We start from the raw sequence: 20,406 nt of genomic DNA, 5'->3' as shown, positions 1-20,406 counted from the left end.
GTCCCCAAACTCCTGGGATTTAAACTCGAGTGGAAGAGCTCCCAGCGTGGTGCCCACAGGCTCCATGAAGAAAATTTGGGATTGGGTTACTTCAGTCTTGGGAACTGGGAGAAAAAAATCCCATTTAACCAATGTTGTTTCCTCCCACCACGAGGCTGAACAGGCTTTTCCTGGTGGTTTTGTAGCAGGTGGAATTTGGGCAAACTGCCAGCCACAGCTTGGTTTTCCTGGGTTTTTTTAAGGTTTTATTTTTAGTAGGATGAGTTTCCTTGGGAAAATGTTGCTAAAATCCAGAAAATGTGCAGAAAAGAAGGACTTTGATTACCTGAGATCCCTGCCAGCCAAGTGGCCTCAATGAAATGGCATCAAATGCAACTGGATCAAATCCAGGGAAAAACAGGGACATCAAACAACATCAAACCCATGTCTTCCAGGGAAAAACAACCCCCAGCTGTTCCTTGGGATGTCCCATTTAAGGAATTTGGGTACAAAGTGCACAGAAAGCAGTGTGGAAAGAGGAAGGTAAAATCCAAGATCGATTCCGGTGGTTCCTGTGTTTATGTTCAGCCTCAGAGGATTAAGCTCCATCCTGTGGAGTACAAGAGGCATTTTGGAAACATGGCTTTTTTTTTTTCCTCCTATAAAGGCAGAAAAATCGGTTCAAACTGTGGAGGGAATCCCTGTGGAGCTGCAGGAGGTGCCAGGAAGTTTCTCTGCTCCCACAGGAATGAGCAGTTCACCTTAAAAGGCTTCAACCTTCTCCCTTGGGGCCTTAAATATTAAATTATTCATGCTCACCTGCCAGGTTCTTGGGAATGACACCTTTTCCATGCTGGGATCTGTCTCTGGGGTGCAACCAGAGGAGTTTCTGCTTTCCAGAACCTTTCCCTCAGGGAGGCTCTGAAGGTTTTTAGGATCACCTCAGTCCAGCACTGGATTATCCCTTCCTGGGTGTCCCTTTTAGCCTGATTCCCTTTTTTCCATGGCCTGTGACCTCCCTCTGGAATAGAAGTGGCTGCTCTGTGCAAATTATCCTCAGCAAACTTTTAGGGATTGCTGGAAGCTTTTCTGGAAACCCTTGGAAAAGCAGCTGACTTGGGAATAAGGCAGCAGGACAGGCTGACCTTCTGGAGAGCAGCTCTGTGGAGAGGGACCTGGGAATGCTGGGGGAAGATCCATGAGCCAGGAGCGTGTCCTGGGGCCAGGAAGGTTGTGGGATCCTGGGGGGCATCAGGAAGAGTGTGGGCAGGGAGAGGATCCTGATCCTGCCCCTCTCCTCGACCCTGGAATGCTGAGGGCTCCACAGTCCAGAAAGGACCAGGAGCTGCTGCTCCAGGAGGGTCACAAAGGGGATTTGGGATCTGGAGCATCTCTGGGATGAGGAGGAACCACGGGGCTGGGCCTGGTCAGTGTGGGGAGGAGAGGGCTGGGAGGGATCCCATCAATCCATAGAAACATGTCAGATATCCGTAGAAATATGTCAAATATCCATAGAAATATGTCAAATATCCATAGAAATATCTCATCTGAGAGGGGATCCCATCAATCCATAGAAATACCTCATCAAACCATAGAAATATCTCAGATATCCATAGGAATATCTCACATATCCATAGGAATATCTCACATATCCATAGGAATATCTCACCTATCCATACAAACACCTCGTGTGAGAGGCTATCTCATCAATCCATAGGAATCTCTCAAGTATCCATACAAATTCCTCAAATATCCATACAAATATCCCATCAATCCACCCAATTATCTCAGTTATCCATAGCAATAGCTCATCTGAGAGGGGATCCCCCCAATCCATACAAAACCCCCCCCAATCCATACAAATATCCCATAAATCCATACAAATATCCCATAAATCCATACAAATATCCCCCCAATCCATACAAATACCCCCGAATCCATACAAAACCCCCCCAAATCCATACAAATATCCCCTCAATCCATACAAATATCCCATAAATCCATACAAATATTCCCCCAATCCATACAAATACCTCCAAGGGGTGCCAGACAATGGTGCCAGACCCTCTCCAGAGGTGCCCAGTGCCAGGATGAGGAGCAGTGTCCAGAAACTCAACCAGAACAAATCCCACCCCAAATTCCAGAGGAGCAATTCCTTCCCATGAAGGAGTCAGATCCCGGAGCAGCTCCAGGAGGGTGTGGAGTGTCCCTGTCTGGAGACATTCCCGTGTCCCCTGCTCCGGGTGACCCTCCCTGGGCAGGGGGTTGGACTTGGGGGGGGTCTCCAGAGGTCATTCCCAGCCTTTTCCTGGGATTCTGGGGCTCCACCATGGCTCTCTTTCCTTGTGTCCTGCAGAATATTGGAAGTGGCGAGGTGTTCCCAGCTGACCGACGTGGGCTTCACCACCCTGGCCAGGGTAAGAGCCCCCAGCCCTGCTTCCCTCTGCTGCTTTTCCTTCCTTTTCCTGGCAGAGCCAAAAAACAAACCCAGTAAGATTTGGGAAAATGTTTGATCTGGAGCTTGAAGGTCCAGAAATTTGGTTTTATGGCATTTTTGGCACGGTCCTGGCTCGCACACCTGGCAGGATTTGCATCCAAACCACAGGAAATGTTGAATATTTTCGTTATAAATTTGACTGGGTTTCTGCAAGGGACTCGAAATTTAACTCCCTTTACCCTCCATGGATAAAAAAACCCTTCAAATGAGTGAAATTTCCTTTATTCTTCAGAAAGAAGCAGCACTTTCCCTGCAGTTGTGATATTTCATGGAGAAGCCCCTGAATTTTTAAAGCAAATTGTCTTTGTGGTGGTTAATTTCTATTTCTATTTCTATTTCTATTTTTATTTCTTATTTATTTGGGGGGGGTAATTTATTTTATATTTGTGCTTATATTTCTAATATTTCTAATATTTATATTTCTAATATTTATATAATATTATATTTATATTGATAATATTTATATTATATAATATTGTCTTTATTTTATATTTCTATTTATATTTATTATATTTATAATATATTTATCTTTATAGATTTATGTTTGTGTTTGTATTTATGTTTTTAATTATATTATTGTATTGATATTTGTATTTATATTTCTATTTTTATATATTTATATTTATTCATATTCATATTCATATTTCTATTAATTCTATTTATATTATAATATATTTATAAATACATATATTTATATATTTATATGCTTGTATTTATATTTATATTTATATTTATTTGCTGTCTGAACTTTACACTCACCGTGGGTTTTTGGAATTCTCTTTATTCCCAGAACTGCCATGAGCTTGAAAAAATGGATCTGGAAGAATGTGTCCAGGTAGGAAATGCCACCTTGGGCTGTTTCTCTTGCAGCAGTGAGGAAAATTGGTGGAAAATTGGGAAATTGCCTCCAAATCAGAACTTAATGTGGAATCCTGAGCAGGAGGAGTGGCTGGATTTGGAGGGGAAAATGTTGGGAATGAGGTTTTCTCCTTGGTTTGGATTCCATGGTAACGGTGCTGTAAATAAGAAATGTTTAATGGTGAGAGATGCCAGCTCAAAGAATGGATTTGTGAGGGAAAATCCCAGAGAAAAATCCTATATTGCTAAAAATAATGGGCGTTTCTCCTGTTCTGGAAAACCACAGGCAGACTGTGGAACAGCAGTGATTTTGGGGGATTGAAATCCAAGTGGGCTGCAGCATTTACAGGGAAAAGGGTGGAATTGACTCAAAATTCCATGAAAAAACCTCCAAAGCCGGGGATAGATTGGAAACTGATTGAGCCTGGGACAGGGGAACGGGGTTTTGCTTCCTGGGAACAGCCTGACCCCGGTGTCCTGCACTTCCTGGGCAGCAATTCGGGAGATGCCAGCGGGAATGAGCCCAGCCCAGGCAGGAAGGGATTGGGAATTAACCCTGCAAAGGAGGAAGCAAAGCTGGGCCACGGCACAAATCCATCCCAGGCAGCTCCCTGGGGGGTTGGGATTAGGAACCATTCTGTGGGATTCCTTCTTCCTGAGGAAACCCAGGAACAAATGGGCAATCCATGGGGTGTTAGGAGGGAATCTGAGCCCTCCTTGTCCTTCCAGAGGCAAACTTTGGGGACACATTTAGGAGCTGATTTCGGCTTCTTCAGGAGGTTAAAAACAATCCAGTGATGCCTCTGCATCCCAGTTCTCCAAGGGCAGGAGATGGTTTCCATGAGGAGATGGATTCCTGAGGGGCTCAGGAGGGGAAATCTCATGGATTAGAGAAAATCCTGCAGTTTTGCTTCGGTTGGGGGGGGGAGGAAAACAAAATCCTTGTGCCCAGCACCAGCATGAAAGGGCTTTTCCTTCTTTTCCAGATAACAGACAGTACACTAATCCAGCTTTCCATACACTGTCCACGGCTCCAGGTCCTGGTGAGTATTCCAAAGGACACTTCCAGCACTTTCTTTCTCCAAACAAAGGGATTTTAAACACTCCCTGACTTCACAGCTGGAAGAATTCTGCTGGGAACCTGACCCTGAGGAACCTCGTGTCCCTCCCCTGCTGCTCGCAGGAATCCCATGCCAGGCGCCCACAGCGGCCTGGAAAAGAGTTCTGGGGATTCTCCCAGGAGCAGAATTCCAAGGGGAATCTGCCTGCACAGGAGCTGTCAGTCTGTCTGTGGGAGAGGAACCTGCAGGGCAGCCAGGAGCTGGAATGGCTCTGGGAAGCCGCATTCCTTTGGGGCTGAATCTCTGGGAATTTGGTCTCTGTCACCTCTGGGTTTGTGCCGTGAGGGATCCTGTCCTGGGAGCTGTGGGAATGTGGGCTCTCTAGTGCAGCCATCCCTTAGCAAAGCCGATTCCAGCTCGTGGCTCAGGCCCTGCTTCCTCCTCGAGGATTTTCCAGCTGAATCCCCCCGAAATTCCACACCAAGGGGGGACCACCGTGTTCCTGCTGCTTCTTCCTGCCAGGCCCTCCCCACGGTGGGTGAGGCCAGAGGTGTCCCAAAGGTGGGTTCTTGGATAGCACAGGTGTCCTGGAATTTCTGTGCCACCCTGTGGGTCTCATCCCTCAGAGCTGCCTTCCCCTGGAATCATGGAATGGTTTGGGTTGGAAGGGACCTTAAGGATCATCCTGTTCCCATGGGCAGAGACACCTTCCTCTGTCCCAGGGTGCTCCAAGCTCCGTCCAGCCTGGCCTCTGACACTTCCAGGGATGGGGCAACAGGGCCAGGGCCTCCCCACCCTCCCAGGGAGGGATTTTCCCACTCCAGCTGGAAGTTTTCCCCTTGGAAGCACATCAGTCCTCAGAAACCCACAGAGCCCAGTGGCTCCAGTGCAAGGAGTGAGCACAGACCAGCCCAGACCCACCAACCATGGACCATCCTCTCCTGTCCCCAGCGAGGTTCTGGCTGGTTTTTGGGATGTCGGGAGCTGGGTTTAACCCCTCTGTTTGGGGACAGAGTTTATCCCACTGCGAGCTGATCACGGACGACGGGATCCGTCACCTGGGGAACGGCGCCTGCGCCCACGACCGCCTGGAGGTGATCGAGCTGGACAACTGCCCCCTGATCACCGACGCCTCCCTGGAGCACCTCAAGAGCTGCCACAGCCTGGAGAGGATAGAACTGTACGACTGCCAGCAGATCACGCGGGCCGGGATCAAGAGACTCAGGGTGAGCAGGGGCAGGGGAGCGCTGGGATCCCGCGGGTTTATCCATAGGGAGGAGGAGCTGGCAGAGCCGCCATCAGCTGGTGCTCCTTCTCAAAGGAGTTTTGAGAACCATCAGCGATGGATTTGGAGTCACGGAAACCTGGAGTGGTTTGGGTTGGACACCTTCCACTATCCCAGGGTGCTCCAACCAGGCCTTGGGCACTGCCAGGGATGCAGGGGCAGCCACAGCTGCTCTGGGCACCCTGTGCCAGGGCCTCACCCCGCTCACAGGGAAGGATTCCTTCCCGGTTTCCCCTCCCGAGTCCATTTCTCCAGGTGTAAATGAAGAGCAATAACATTTTCTCTGCCCAGAGAATATGGATCTGCAAAGTTACATCCTAAAAATTATGGAATCTTTGGGTGGTTTGGGTTGGAAGGACCTTAAAGCCCATCCAGTGCTGTGGGGCAGGGACCTCCCACTCTCCCAGGCTGCTCCAAGCCCCATCCAGCCTGCCCTTGGACACTCCCAGGGATGGGGATGTTTTGTTCCCCACAACCTCCCAGTGAATGGGATGGGAGGAGCCTCACTCCCCCTTCCCTGAACCCACCCGTTCCCTGTCACTTCTGGCTGTGCCTGCTCCGGGAGCTCCAAGCGTGTCCCTGACCCGTTCCCTGCCCTTCCCTGTGTTTCCCGTTCCAGACCCACCTGCCCAACATCAAAGTCCACGCCTACTTCGCCCCGGTGACCCCCCCGCCCTCGGTGGGCGGCAGCCGACAGCGCTTCTGCAGATGCTGCATCATCCTATGACACTGGAACCTCGTCCCGGCAAACTGAGGCTGGAGCCACGCCCGTGGAATTCCGGGGGACACCAGAACCTTCGAGGAAAGCGATCCCAGTGTCATTTGCGAGGGCCAGTGAGCAGGGCTGGGGTGCCCTGTAGCCACCCACACACCCCCCTGTGATCCCACCTGTCCCAGCGGGATGAGGGACTCGGGATGGGAGCTGGAGCTGTGCCGGCTTTTCTCTAGGTGGATTGGCCTAATCCTGAACCATTCCTGCTGGGCACCCCGGGGAAACCCCTGCGGGAAGGAGGGGAGGGCTCCCAACTGGAGTGACTGATGCTGCTGGTGAGGTTGGAAAAGGAACTGAGGTCCTTGGAAGTGGGGAGAGGGGAGAGGAGAGGAACACGCTTTAACCCCGCAGCCGTTGGCCGCAAGGAAAAATCCCAACAAACCTGAAAACCCCAACGAGTTTTATGTCCATTTTTCAGTGAGGGAATGAAACAGCAGCTGCGGAGCCATGATGTACCAGGGATCCTGGATTTCCCTGGGATCCCAGATCTCCCTGGGATCCAGGATTTCCCTGTGGTCCAGGATTCCCCCGTGTTTCCCTGCTCCCACCCTGAGCATGCTCCTGTGGAAGCTCATCTCTCCTGTGTCCGTGGCATCCAGATCAGAGGCTTCCTGGATTCTTCCCAGATTGTTGTGATAGAGCTTGGAATCTCTAATGCCACATTTTTTACCCTCTCCACATCCTGCTTTTTTTTCTTTTTTTTTCCCTTTTTTTTTCTTCTTTTTTTCCTTTTTTTCCTTTTTTTCCTTTTTTTCCTTTTTCCCCCCTTTTTTCTTTTTTTTCCTTTTTTTCCCGTTTTTTTCTTTTCTTTTTCCTTTTTTTCCTTTTTTTCCTTTTTTTCCTTTTTTTCTTTTTTTTTCCTTTTTTCCCCCTGTTTTCTTTTTTTTTAAATTTTTTTTCCCAAATTTCTGCTTCAGTCATTTCTTGAAATTTCCCAGCCCAAAGCGACAATTCCATAAGGAATTTTTTCCCGTGAGAAGCCCGAGCCTGTGTTGAGCTGCCAAGAATATTTTTAAGGAGCACAGGGAGCTGCACCCCAGGCTGGGCTCTCCTGGGCTTCTTGGCCTGGGTGATCAGGGATTGGGTGTCCAAATTAATCCCAATTCCAGGTTTTATCCCGATGACAAGGATAAATTCTCCATACAGGGAATGATATATATTCAGATATATAATTCTCCGTACAGGGAGAACATTCTAGTCCGTGTTCCAGCGACTGGGAGTTCCCTCCTCCTGTCCTTTCCCTCCATCCCTTCATTTTATCCCCAAGGAAAAGCAAAGTAGAGGTTTTTGCTTTGTTGCCCTGGTGAAGAATTAAGGATTCCCTGTCGGAGCAGGTCTGGGATCCGCCCTCGCTCCCTGTGAGCGCCGGGGCCCTTCCCGCCCTCCCCACCTTCCACAGGTAAGTGTGGTGCCCTGGAAGGACCCCCAGGATGGGGTTTGGATGTGCCAGGCCCAGCTCTGGGGAAGGGGGGGGGTCGGTGGCTGCTCTTTTTGGGAACGTTTTGGGCAAAATCGGCACAGGTGCTCCAGGGGAGCCCGGACTGACCGAATTCCAGGGGCCCAGAGTGGAACTGCTGGGCAGATCCCAAGGGTTTAACGGGGCAGGATTGCTCAGAGCCGGGCAGGTCCGTGCGAGCTGTGTCCGTCATTCCCGCTGTCCGTGGAGGGAGCTCACGGATCCGTGCCCACGGACGAGGCTGGACCGAGGAGTTGGGTTCCCCTCGGTGCTGAGGAACCTCCTGCGGGGGGAAGAGCAGGTGCAGCACCAGGAGTGGCTGCTTTAGGGGCTGGGGGGGTGTTTTTCCACCAGGAATTCCAAGGACAATGCGCTGTTCCCAGCAGGAGGGTCCCGGCTGCCCCCGGAGCTGCACCCCTTCCTCTCCCCCAGCCCCCCCAGTCTGTGCTCACGCTCTGCTGGGAGCGACTCCAGGCTGCTGTGGTTAAAAGGATACTGTCAATGCCCTCCTGTAGGTGGCTTTTAATCCCTTATATTTATTCAAATCCTCTTTAGCGCTGTGGATTCTCCCCCTCTCCTCGGGCGCCTTCATTTCCAGAACTTTCTCCAGGTTTCGGGGTGGCAGAAGATGGTGGTGACAGACTGGACGGGCGAGGGGTCACCCGGCAATCACAGGATTTGCACAACTCGGGGCAAAAAAAAACAAAAACAAAAAACACTTTTGTTTAGTTCATACTGTGGCAGGGGAGAGCGAAAAGCGGGATTTTGGAGCCAGGGCTGACTGATCCCTTTGTAACAGAGCCGAGTTTTCCAGGGAAAACTCCCGAACACAGAACCCAAAGCAATTTATTTTCTGTTTGCAGACCAGGGTGACAGCATTAAGGTAGCTCAAACTTCTTGACAGTGTCCTTTTAAGTCAATTATCCGTCTTCAAATGGACTCTTCCTGATGTTTATATTTATAAATACCAATAAACACCATTTTCCAAGCTGTGTCTCGCTGGGGGAATCACTTTGTAGGGGAAAATCCACCTCCTGTGTGGGGCAGCTCCCGAGGAGGGGTTTTAGGGTGCTCCCAGTGTTTGCATGGAGTCATGGAATGGTTTGGGGTGGAAGGACCTCAAAGTTTATCCAGTTCCCCCCTGCCATGGGCAGGGACCTCTTGCATAGCCCCAGATGCTCCAAGCCCTGTCCTTTCCTGGGATCTTTCCCAGGTGGGAGCTGGTGCCCAAAATGTGGAGGAATTGCTCCATCCTGGGGTTTTTGAGGAGTAAATGGAGTTCTGCACAGAGCCAGCCCTAGATGAGGATCCCATCCCATTTCCAAGCTCCCTCCCTGTGCCAAATCCCCTTCTCCAGCCTTGCCTGGGCTGGGTGGGGCGGCTCCTTGGATTTCATCCCCGGAGCTGTTCCCTTGCCTTGGAACCCTCCGTGGTTGTGTCCCCAGCCGTGCAGCAGAAGCTGGACTGTCCCCACCTCCCAGCAGAGTTTTCCCAGAGCCTGGATCTGCCTTCCAGCCCAATCCCAGCTGCCCTGGCCTCCAGGTGCCCCTGGACTCCAGACAGGAGCAGGGACAAAGGGATCTCTCCAGGGAAACAGCCCGGGACGTCCTGGAGTAGAAGATCTTCCAGTGAGGCTGAGCAGAACCAGTGCATCCAAAACAGGATTTTCTGGGCTTTGGAGACACAGCAGCACCTTTGGTCCCAATTCTGTGGCTGCTCCCACAGAGGGTGAGGATGGGGCAGGTGGAAGGTGCCGTCCCAGGGGTGGTTTCAAACCAACACATTCCGATTTTCTGCACACCTCTGTAATTCCCTTTGTATTCCCGTTTGATTTTCTCTGTGTTGTTCATGGCTGGCTGCTGCTGTCATGGATTTTGGGGTAATTTGGGGTTTTTTGGCAGGATAGGGGTGGATTGGGATCAGTGTGACAAGGTTCTTGGCTACAGTGTCCTGGAAAATGAGGCTTAAAACATTTTGGCCTCTTCTGATGAAGGGTTGTGTGCTTGAGGGGCCTGGGGGGTGTTTTGGGGCGGGGTTATTCCCTTTTGCTTTATTTTCTGGCATCCAGGTCAAGGTTTCTGCCCTCCCTCTGTGCCAAAGCCTGGCAGAGCCTCCTGGGGCCAAAATGATGCAGAAAACCGAGGAGAAGCCACTTTTCAATTCCCGGCTCACTCCGTGCCTTCCCAGCCCCTCATTCCCCCCCTGGCCCCTCCAAGGACCCACCCTGGGAGTGTCACCAGCAGGGACATCGCAGTGTCCCCTCACCACCTTGTCCCTGTCCCTGCCCTGGGCTCTGACTGGCCTCGTGTGGAAGTTTGGAGTTGATTTTTTTACGGGATGAGGGAATCCATCCCCTGCTCCCACCGGTCCCTGTGCCAGCAGTGCCACACCCGGGGCTCTTTGTGCTGCATCCTCTGTCCCCAGAGGTGCAGCTGAGCCCACCCGCGGGTCCCCAGGGGCTGCCCCCTCTTCTACACAACCCCCCCACATTCCCATCTCCAGCTCTGTCCCCACCCCGCTGCAGGACCCGGCGGTCGGGGGGTCCTCAGGGGTTTTATCACATTTTAACTCGGGGGTCTCCCAGCGGCTGCTCGGTCCGAGGGACCGGACACAGGAGCTGGACCTTGTCATGCCCTCCCTGGGTGTGGGGGACAGAGAGAGCTGGAAAATGTTCAACTGGTGGGGTCTGTGCTCGCCTTGACACTGGGGGTGTAACAACGCCGTTAACTGGAAGTAAACACACGAATATGAGGAGTTACGGTGGCCCTGGTCTGTGTGACCCCGAGCGCCATCTCTGCGGCGTGGGGACAGTCGGGAAAGGTGCTGGGACCAAGCTCTGGATCCCCACTGAGTGTTTTTGGGAGGCTCGGGAGTGTTCCCTTCTCCCCTCCAGCGATGGGTCCAGGGCCCCGTGTCCTCCCCTTGTCCCCGTGTCTGTGATGGCAGCGCCGGCCCGGGGCTGTCCCAGGGCCCCCCCAGCTCCTCGCCCGCGTCCTTCGGCTCCTCCCGGCCCTCCCCTTCCTCTCCTGCTCCCGGTTTGTTTATCCCAAACCCGTCCTTTCCCCCACGAGTTCCCTCCCAAGGACGTCCGCGGTCCCGCTCCGCCGGCTCTGCCCGAGCCGGGCTCAGGGAAGGATTCGGTGTTAAAAATAACCCATTCCCGAATGGAATGAGGCGTCACCGGGCTCTGCCGGCTGGGGCTGCCCCGGGCTCGGTGCCGCGGCCGGTTCCGTCCTCACGGGGTGGGACGGGGCCTGCTCTGCCGGGGTGTCCCCCGCTCTGTCCACTGCTGGGAACGAGGGGCTGTCCCCGCACCCCAAACCCACCCTGGGGACCCCAAACTCCAGCGGGCGCCGCAGGGACGAGGCCGCGCTCCGGGCCGCTCCCCCGTCCTTTAATACAAAGCGGGGACACGGCGAGGGACACGCGGCGGGTGCGGGGACAGGACGGGTCCCATCCCCTCGGCCCCTGCTCGGGCGGGCCTGGCAGGGACGGAGGGAGGGCTCTGGGGGCTGTGCCAGCCTCGGGCTCCTCTCTCCATCCCCGCTCGGCTCCGGCTCCAGCGGAGATGTCCCTTCCCAGGATGCCGCAGCTCCGGGCCGGGTCCTACCGCAGCAGCAGCTGGAAGCCCTCGGGGCCGGGGGCTGCCGGGGACGCGGCTCAGCCGGGGCCACCGATCGCCCCCTGCCCGGCCCCGCCCGCCCGCGGCCACCGCGGTACCTTTGGCGATCGCCACCACGAAACTGGTCTCATCCTGGAGGTTCCTGATCATCTGCGGGGCAGAGGGGAGAGCTCGGCGGGGCTGGACCCTCGTCCTGCTCCAGCGTTGGGGGCCCCGAGGGGCCGGGACGGCTGCGGGGTCTGTCCCTCCTCCGCGGCTGTCCCCGTGCCCTCACCGCGTCGCTGACAAGGACGTGGATGCCGGCGGGTCCCTGCCGGGAGAGCCGCAGGATCTGTCCCGGGGGCAGCCCCAGCAGCTCCGCCAGCTTCGCGGTGAGCTCGGCCACCGTCAGCTGCTCCAGGTGCAGCTCCTGGTACAGCCCTAGAAAGGGATGGGATGGGATGGGATGGGATGGGATGGGATGGGATGGGATGGGGAACAGGGCTGTGAGTGCCCACCCTGCGCTGCCGCACCCCTGAGCCCCCTCCCCGCACCCCTGAGCCCCTCCGCACCTGGTCCCGCGTCCTCCGCACCCTCAGCCCCGCCGGGCTCCCGCGCCACGTACAGGGTCAGCCGGGGCCGCGGGCACCTGAGGGGGCAGAGAGGGGTCTGGCGGGGGGCGCAGGGTGAGGCCGGGCCCCACGGAGCCTCCCGGGCGTCCCAAAAAAGAGGCACCGGCGCCGCGGGAGCCCCACCTGCCCGCCAGGGCGTGGCACAGGCGGATGCCGTCGGGGGCTCCGCAGATCTGGATCAGGTCCCTGCGGGAGAGCTTCAGCAGATCGGCGCCTGCGGACACGGGGGCTCAGGGGGTGCAGGAGGGGGGCCTGGCTCTGCCCCCCGCCCCGGCCCGGGGTCTCACCGCTGAAGTTGGCGAAGACGCGGGCGCAGGCGGAGAAGCGGCGCCGGAGCAGCCACTGCTGCGTCTCCAGGGGGGATGCGCAGGGGCTCAGCGCCTGTGGGGGCTCAGCGGGGGCTCAGCGGGGCACGACCCGAGCGGGGGCAACCTCAGCCCCTTCTCGGGGGCCCGGGGAGGTTCTGGGGCTGCAGCGGCGGCTGCCTCACCTCGCCAGGACTCTCCGCGGGGCCCTCGGCAGCGCAGGCGGGTGACACGCACACCCTGCGGGGGGACGGGGCTCAGCGGGGGACCCCAGCAGTGGAGGGGGAGGTCCAGGGTCCCCACTCACCTCTCAGGGCTCAGCAGCTTGAAGGGGTGGGGGGACGGCAGTCCCGGGGTGCCCGGGGGGCTGTGGGGGGCACCCAGCGCGTCCGGCCACGGGGGGCACTGAGGAGGGAGGGGGGTGATGGGTGCAGGGTCCCGGGGGACCCCCGGCCCACGGGGGGTGCCAGGGCCGGGCCCCACCTCGGCCAGCACGGTGCTCTCGTAGGCCGGCTGGAATTTCTCCCGCTCGGGCGCCGGCTGCTTCTCCACCTTCTCCCGGTCCGTCTTCTGCTTCCTGTCGGCCCCCTTGGGCTGTGCCGGGGGGTGAGGGCGGCCCCGGGACCCCCCGGGACCCCCGCGGGCACCCGCGGACCCTTGGGGTGCTCAGACCCCCCTGCACCCACCCCCCGGTGCTGCCCCTCGCTCAGAGCTGGATCTCCCGGCAGTGGGGGGTCACTGGTCACACTGGGGTCACTGTTCCCCCCTCCCCCCCGATACCTTGAACACCTTGACCAGGCAGCTGGCGGAGTGCAGGTGCTCGGGGGGGTCCCCCTTGCCCCCCGCCCCGAAGGTGTCGATCTGGATGCGGAAGGGGACCCCCTTCTCCCCCCCGTTCTTCCGCAGCGTGAACTCGGTGCTGATGCAGTGAACCTGGGATGGGGGGGGGGACAAAGAGGGGTCGATGAGCGCCGTGACCCCCCCAGAGCCCTCCCGAGCCCCCCCAAGCCCCGGCCAGGCCTGGCTCCCACCTGCACGAACACGGATGTGCGTCTGCAGGGGTCCCAGAGGAATTCCACCGTGTTGAGCAGCGTGGGGTGGATTTGGGGTTCCAGGATGCCCACGGAGACCGGGATGTCTGCGGGAGAGGGGTCAGCACGGCCCCTGCGGCCCCCCCGAGGCCCCCCCCAGCCCCGGCACCCACCGATGTCGAGGATCCGGTCGCCCGGGCGGCTCCACCGCCAGCCCTCGAGCTGCTGCTGCTCCGAGTACTGGAGCCGCCGGTCGTGGAAAACCACCCGGACCACGCTCTGGACAGGGGTCAGCCACGGCCACGGTCGGAGCCGCGGCCACAGACAGGGGCTGAACCCACGGCCACGGCCCCACGGGACACTGGGCTGGGCTGGGGCTGAGCTGGGGTTGGACTGGGGCTGAGCTGGGGCTGGACTGGGGTAGGACAGGGACCGAGGCTGCACTGAGGCAGAACTGGGACTGGACTTGAACTGAACCTGAGTTGAACTGGGGCTGAACTGGGACCAGCCTGGGGCTGAGATGGGTCCGCACCGGGACTGAACCGGGACTTCAGCCCAGAGCTTTGCCCCGAGGTTCCCTCGCAGCCCGGGGGTCCCCACCCGGCTCACCTTGACCATCCTCCGGCCCTCGGCGGGGTCCCCCCGGGGCGTTCCCATCATGCGGATCTCGTACGACTGCCCTGGGGGAGGGGGTCGGGAGCGGGAGCTGAGCCCTCGGCGGGGGGGTCCCTCCTCCCCGGCGCCCCCAGACTCACCCTGGTTGAGGTAGGTGAGGGTCTCCTCGTGGTGCCGCACGGCCGGAGAGGTCGGGGCACACAGGACGTACTGGAACGCCGGGACCGGCGGCTGCGACGTGGAGATGCCGTTGGGCTCCTCCTGCTTCAGGTAGGGCAGAACGGGGGGGTCCCTGCAGGAAAACACCCCCCGGAAAGGGTGGGCGCTCGGCCGTGCCTCAGTTTCCCCAAACCCAGCGGATTTGGGGGGGTTCGGGGGGTACCTGAGCACCCCGGAGCTGGGCAGGGGGTACATGTCCCCAGGGCTGGACCAGTAGTGGTCGGGTTGGCCGTGCCAGAAGAGCATGGTGGGGGCAGCAGGGGGGGGACACCCCGCAGCCAGAGGGTGACAGCAGACAGGGACAGGTGGGCGGCCCCGCCCCCACTTTTATAGGCACGGGGAGGGGTGATGTCAGCGGGGTTGGGCCCAGTTTGGCCCAGTTGGGACCAGTTTGGGGTGTTGACAGTAAATACTGGGAGGGGGGGCAGCGTTTGTTGTCAGTACAATGGGGGGGGGACAGAGAGGACTCCATGGGGGCTCCTCCAGTCCCTTTGTCCCATCCAAGACCCGCCCCCTGGTGTGTCCTGTCACCACCCCCATTTTTATCCCTTTAATTTCTGCCAGATTTGGCTCATTTTGGGCAGAAAATGGGTGTTTGCAGAGCCCCTCCAGGGGTTAAGGTGGGAGGGGGTTGGGTGCTGTGTCCCCCCCTTGGGTGTTGGGGTTGTCACATTTGGGGGGGGGAGGGTCTGTGGGTGGTCCCTGGTGCAAATTGGGGGGGTCTGTGGGTGCTGTCCCCCCTCATGGTGACACTGGGACAAGACACAGGGGGTGTCACACATGGGGGGCACCCCCCCAGCCCTGTCCCAGGTGGTCCCATCACTGTGATGAGGTGGGAGGGTCTCAGCTCCATTTCCTGGGGGGGAAGGACCCTCCCCAGCTCATTAAACGCCCCCAGGTGGGCTCAGGACAGGCCGTGTCCCTCTGTCCGTCTGCCCAGCCATTCCCAGGGTGGGATGGGGCTGGCAAGGAGCTGCTGGGGGAGTTTAGGGCGGGGGTCTGAACGCAGCTCCGGGGGTTCCCTGGTGAGAGCTCCGGCCCCTCCCAGCCCTGGGTCCTTCCCCTCTGGGGGTGCTGAGGCCCCCAAATCCTTCCCCAGACCCTCAGCTCCTCCTCTGGGGAGGTTCAGGGGGGTCCCTGCCCGAGCCGCTCCTGTCCCTGTGCCGGGGCTGTGGGAAAGGGCCCCAAACCGGGATTTCCAGCAATTCCCTGCTCCCTCCCCGCTGCAGACACGGAGACTCAGCAGGAAGAGTCCGGGATGTTTTATTGGATGCCTGGGGATGGAGAACACTCGGGGCAGGGGACAGCCCGCGGTCACTTCTTGGCCTCCTCCTCCTTGGAGAGGGTTTTGATGATCTCCTCCTTCTTGGCCTGCAGCCGCTCCTCCCGGCGCTTCCGCGCCTCCTTGGTCTTGGAGCGCCGCGCTTCCGCCTGGTCCCTGCGGGGTCGGGGGCTCAGGAGTGCTCCAGGAGCTCCTGAACAGCCTCACAACAGCCCCAGCACTGTCCCCAATCCCCCTGGGGTTCTGCTGCCCCACACCAGCACCGCCCCACGATCCCACCGCATCCTGGGGTTTTCCATTCACTCCGGCCCAGGAGGAGCCCAGCTCCCACCTGGGGCTGTTTTAGGGCCACGAGTCCGTGCTGAAGCCCAGAATGAAGATATTCAGCTTTTCCCCCCCAAGGACACAGTGGGATTTAGCAATCCCTGCCCTCTCCTGGTCAATCATTCACCCACTCCAGCAGCTGATCAGGAATTTCCCAGTTCCCACCTCCCTGAGCACTAAAACCCTCAGTGAAACACAAAACTCTGCCACAATCCCACATTTCTCTGCCCCCAGCCAGCGCTGCCCAGTTTGGGATTGATCCCTCCTGGAACCTCCCCCGAATGACCCACGGGGGGAATTATTCCTGACAAACCCCCCCTGCCCAGGGCACCACTTACGCCAGGAGCTTCTTGCGGGCTTTGTCCGCCTTCAGCTTGTGGATGTGCTCCATGAGGATCCGCTTGTTCTTGAACACGTTGCCCTTGACCTTCAGGTAGAGGCTGTGGTACCTGCGGCACAGTGGGGCATCGATCCCTGCCCAGCTTCCCGCCTTCCCGAGGCTGGGAATTGCCGGGATTCCCCAGGGAGGGAGGCTGGCAGCACTCACATGTGGCGGTCGATCTTCTTGGACTCGCGGTAGCGGCGCAGCAGCCGCCGCAGGATCCGCATCCGCCGCATCCACGTCACCTTCTCGGGCATGCGGGCGTTGGCCGTGCCCTTCCTCTTGCCTGGATCGGGCCAACGGGGTGAGAACGAGCCCAAACTCCTGCCAGCTCAACCCCACGCTCACCCCAAAGCCTTTCACCCTCCTCTTCAGCCCAAAAAAAACCTCCACTGGCCCAACCCAGGGATTTTCTGTCGCTGTACCCGGACTCTGGGAGGCGATTCCCCAGGGGGAGGGCGCAGCAGGAGCTGTGGGAGATGGGGAATTTCTGCCGTTGCCCGCGGGTGCAGCACTCACCGATGCCCATGTGCCGGCCCTTCCGCCGCGCCAGCGTGTTCTTCCTGCAGCGGGCCCGCGAGTGCACGGTCACGGGCTTGCGGATGATCAGACCATCCTTGATCAGCTTCCGGATCTGCTGCCCTGCAAAAGCGCCCAGCACTTCCTGTGGGACCGCCAGGCCAGCACTGACCCCAATCCCACAGGGATGGGGAGGATCCAACACCAAGGAGAAGGCAGCCCTCTCCTCAGAGCCCTGTTTTTCCTCCTGTTTCTCCCATGGAATCTCCAACGATCCTGATTCCCTCACTGTTACCTCAGAAGACGCCACCAGGCACCCCCTCAGTGCAAATCCTGAAAATTCCACTTTACAGTACAAAGAAGTTGCTCAAGGGGCTGAATTTTACCTAACCCAAAGACTGAAACAAATGATTTTGGGAGGTCTTTCCCAGACTCAAATGATTTCATCATTCTAAGCCAAGCTCCCTGTTACTGTGCTTCCCAAAAACCTTCTTCCCACACTCCTGGTGGGTCCCTGTCCCACAGGGCCCCTCGGCCCAGGGCAGCCCCCCACGTACGGGAGTTGGCGTTGGCGATCTCGTTGGTCTCATTGGGATCCAGCCACACCTTCTTCTTCCCGCAGCGCAGGACGCTGGAGGCCAGCCTCTTCTGGAGCCGGAGCATACTGGGAGAGGGATGGGCACAAGATCGGGGGGGCTGCACCCACCGCATGGACCCTACAGCCCCCTCAGGGGACCCTCGCCCTTCTCAGGGCGCTCCATCATCCGGTTCAGAGAGCCCCTCACCCTCCTCAGGGACCCTGCAACCCCCCCAGGGGACTGTGTCATCCTCCTCATGGAACTCTACACCCCCCACTCAGGGACCGTCACCCCCCCAGGGGAGCCCGCACCCCTCTGGGAGGGTCCTCACCCCCATCAAGGAACCCTCACCCTCTTCAGGGACCCTCACCCCCCCCTCAGAGTACTCCTCAGGAGACCCCCTCACCCGGCTCAGGATGCCGCATCCCCCTCAGGGGACCCTCAGCACCCTCCAGGACCCCTCAAGGACCCTCACCCCGCCCTGAAGTCCGCGGCCCGAGCTCCCCGGACACCCCGCGCTGCTCCAAGGGGCGCATCCAAGGACCGCAGTGCCCGAGACGAGCGAGCCCACCCCGCTCAGCGCTCCCTCCACTCCCGCCGCACCCCCAGACCCCCCTCACGGCCCCTCGGCCCCTCAGCGCGGCCATCGCGCCCCCTCCGCCATTTTCCCACGAGGCCTGAAGAGGCCACGGCCGCCTCACAGCGCCCGGGGCCGCCACGCAGCACAGCCGGGAGCCAGCCCCGGCTCTTAAGTCATCCCCCAGTCCCCTCCGGTCCCTCCCGGTGCCTCCCGACCGCCGTTATCCCGCAGAACAGCGGGCACGACCCCGCTCCCACCTCATGGCGGCGGCGCCGGGGCCTGAGAGACGCAGCGGCGGCGCTGACCCCGCCCTCAGCACGCGGAACGTACCACCCCGCCCTCCCCCCCGCTCCCGTCCCCGCGGCCCTGGGGCCGCCCGGAACGCTGTAAATGAACAACCGCTATGAAATCACCCGTGTTCGCTCACTGGAAGGGCACTTGTGGTGTCGAGACCCACGCGGGATGCGTGGAAGAGAGGTGGGTCCTTCCCGGCTTCCCCCCCCGCCGTAGAAGGATGGTACAGCCCGCGCGTGCGTGGCGGGAAGGGCTGGGCGGGGTCTGCGCGTGCGCGGTGGGGGCTGTGGGGGGCACGTGGGAGAAACTGGGAGCACTGGGATGGACTGGGACGGGATATGGGGATGTCCCCGCCCCACTGACGGCGTGGGACGCGCAGGGCAGAGTGTTCAGGGCTTGTCCCAGCCCCTACTGGGAGAACTGGACCTGTCTAGGGACTAGTCTGGCGCATACTGGGAGGACTGGCCGTGTGCTGTGCCTAGACTGGTCTATACTGGGAGGCATGAATCTGTCTTAGGATCAGCCTGGCCTGTGTTGGGAGGTCTGTCTCTGCCCTGGGACCAGCCTGGCCCATACTGGGAAGCCTGGCTCTGTCCTGGCCCCTGCCCATCCATATTCGCCCTCCTCGGACCTGCAGACACCTGGACAGAGTTCGTCCCTCCCCCTGCCTGGGAAGATGTTCCTTAGGACGAGTTTAACACCAGCTTTGCCACTTCACTTCTCCTAGCAGGGAATGGAATCTCCGTTTTCCCTTCTTTCCCAAGAATTCACCCCAAAGCCGGAGCTGGGGGCTCGAATCCTGCGTTGTTCAAGCTGAGGATCAAGTCCCACCTCTTTTCCAGTGGTTATGGTGCTGCTGGGAAAAGAGAATTCAGGTTTTCCTGGGAAATAACCTCTTGATAGGGCTGGTGAGGGTTGTCAGAGAACATTCCCCCTTCCTGGTATTCCGTGGTCAGACTCGAGCGAGGTCTGGGTGCATCCATGGCACCGTTCTGCAGCTGCAAAGCTGAGGCATGGCCAGGCTGGATGATGCTTCCTGCCCCAAAAATGCTCGGAAGGGGCCTGGTGTGACCCAGAAAAGTGCTGGGAACAGATTGCCGAAGGGTTCCTGGAGCAGGGAATTCTCGGGGGATGATAACGTACGGATTGTGCCTGGCCTAAAAACACAGAGGTGTCTCCGTGAGTGAATTCCCGCTTTAAACCAACCCCACGCTCCGAAAACGCCGCTTTGATGTTCCATAATCTCCAAATCCACCGATTTGCAGCTGTTTTCCCTCCTTCCTTCTGGCTGGGAGCGGCTGGAGAGCTCAAACCCCCCGAAAACACCTCGTTACCCCCCAAAATCACCTCGCGAGCCCCCGGAACGTGGATGCTGACGATTCCCCGGGGGCTCTGGCGGCCGTGGCGCAGCCGACATATGGCGCGAGCTGAGGAGCCGCTGCCGACAGATTTTTGGTTCGTTTTCCGAGAAAAACACGGATAAACACAGGCTCTTGCTGTTTAAAAATTGACTCATCATTTTCCTTAAACAAACAGCCAAATCTGGAGGCTCCCGAGGCGGGAGAGGGCTCAGGGGTGGGAATTGCCAGCGCCGGGGTTTCGCCGCTGGAATCGTTGCCCCGCCAGGCTCCCGGATGGCCACGGGACAATGCCGGTGACACCCGGGCTGAGCGTGTCCCTGAGCCCTCTGGAAGTGCCACCTCGCGCTTCCCAAGGATCCCGGGAGGAAGAGAGCCACCCGACCCTAAATTTGAGGAGTTTCAGGTAGGGATGCTGCTGCTGCTGCTGCTGCTTGTGTGGGGGGTCCAAGGAGCTTTGCTGCCCCTCCGTTGGATTCCCGGGAATATCCAGGGATGGATGCTCATGGAGCTTGTCCTGGGAGCAGAGAGGGGGCCCGGGGAGCCGGAGCAGCTCCGGCAGCGACAAGGAGATGCCGTAATTGTGTTCCTCTCCCACGCAGTGCCAGGCAATGGTGCGCTCGCCTCCGCCCCCGGGAAGGATCCCGGCTGGAAGGACCCCCCCCCCCCCTGCCTCTTCTCTGCCCCCCAAAACACCCCTGGGGTCCCCACAGATCCTCCAGGGATTCCATCTCCAAGTGGGAGAGGTGGGAGGAGCAGGATTGGGGTCGGGGGTGGC

At 58.5% G+C, this 20,406-nt stretch overlaps 3 protein-coding genes across 9 annotated transcripts in view; 1 reads left to right on the top strand and 2 right to left on the bottom strand.

Moving 5' to 3' along the window:
* FBXL20 (F-box and leucine rich repeat protein 20) overlaps positions 1-7,207 on the top strand; it is a 38,584-nt gene extending 31,377 nt beyond the window's left edge. For 5 of the 7 annotated variants that reach the window (XM_039565597.1, XM_039565596.1, XM_039565594.1 and 2 more), the window contains exons 11-15: positions 2,336-2,396; positions 3,267-3,311; positions 4,321-4,377; positions 5,409-5,621; positions 6,300-7,207. In XM_039565597.1, the coding sequence (XP_039421531.1) occupies positions 2,336-2,396; positions 3,267-3,311; positions 4,321-4,377; positions 5,409-5,621; positions 6,300-6,407 (484 nt within the window). In that variant the 3' untranslated portion in view covers positions 6,408-7,207. Of the gene's footprint in view, positions 1-434; positions 1,733-2,335; positions 2,397-3,266; positions 3,312-4,320; positions 4,378-5,408; positions 5,622-6,299 lie in introns of those variants that run through there. The other 2 variants (XM_039565600.1, XM_039565595.1) reach the window with 2 other exon arrangements.
* A 124-nt stretch (positions 7,208-7,331) lies between these two features.
* On the bottom strand, positions 7,332-15,176 carry LOC120411373 (transcription factor CP2-like protein 1). The gene is made up of 15 exons (XM_039565832.1): positions 14,475-15,176; positions 14,233-14,384; positions 14,087-14,157; positions 13,651-13,756; positions 13,478-13,584; positions 13,227-13,379; positions 12,930-13,040; positions 12,754-12,851; positions 12,632-12,686; positions 12,429-12,522; positions 12,265-12,355; positions 12,082-12,158; positions 11,805-11,950; positions 11,629-11,680; positions 7,332-11,552 (listed from the first exon to the last, which is right to left on the bottom strand). Exons 1-15 carry the CDS (start codon positions 14,555-14,557, stop codon positions 11,515-11,517), a joined length of 1,434 nt encoding a protein of 477 aa, XP_039421766.1. The 5' UTR covers positions 14,558-15,176; the 3' UTR covers positions 7,332-11,514.
* A 382-nt stretch (positions 15,177-15,558) lies between these two features.
* Positions 15,559-18,292, bottom strand: RPL19 (ribosomal protein L19). Its single transcript, XM_039565831.1, has 6 exons — positions 18,234-18,292; positions 17,376-17,482; positions 16,819-16,941; positions 16,465-16,585; positions 16,256-16,366; positions 15,559-15,749 (listed from the first exon to the last, which is right to left on the bottom strand). The coding sequence occupies exons 1-6, from the start codon at positions 18,236-18,238 to the stop codon at positions 15,626-15,628; spliced, it is 591 nt and encodes a 196-aa protein (XP_039421765.1). The 5' UTR covers positions 18,239-18,292; the 3' UTR covers positions 15,559-15,625.
* Between the last annotated feature and the right edge of the window lie 2,114 nt (positions 18,293-20,406).

Source organism: Corvus cornix, chromosome 27, assembly GCF_000738735.6.
Source record: "Corvus cornix cornix isolate S_Up_H32 chromosome 27, ASM73873v5, whole genome shotgun sequence".
NCBI lineage: Eukaryota > Metazoa > Chordata > Aves > Passeriformes > Corvidae > Corvus > Corvus cornix.
Note: the sequence above shows the minus strand (reverse complement) of the source record. Positions and strands in the feature narration are given on the sequence as shown.

Excerpts from the sequence above, each read along its gene's own strand:
- LOC120411373 (XM_039565832.1), bottom strand. The coding sequence starts at position 14,557 with ATGCTCTTCTGGCACGGCCAACCCGACCACTACTGGTCCAGCCCTGGG. Across the intron at positions 13,380-13,477 it reads GCACATCCGTGTTCGTGCAG|GTTCACTGCATCAGCACCGA; the intron begins GTGGGAGCCAGG and ends CCCCCATCCCAG. Across the intron at positions 12,687-12,753 it reads AAGCTGCTGAGCCCTGAGAG|GGTGTGCGTGTCACCCGCCT; the intron begins GTGAGTGGGGAC and ends GTCCCCCCGCAG.
- RPL19 (XM_039565831.1), bottom strand. Across the intron at positions 16,942-17,375 it reads GATCGCCAACGCCAACTCCC|GGCAGCAGATCCGGAAGCTG; the intron begins GTACGTGGGGGG and ends GCGCTTTTGCAG. Across the intron at positions 16,367-16,464 it reads AAGAAGATCGACCGCCACAT|GTACCACAGCCTCTACCTGA; the intron begins GTGAGTGCTGCC and ends ACTGTGCCGCAG.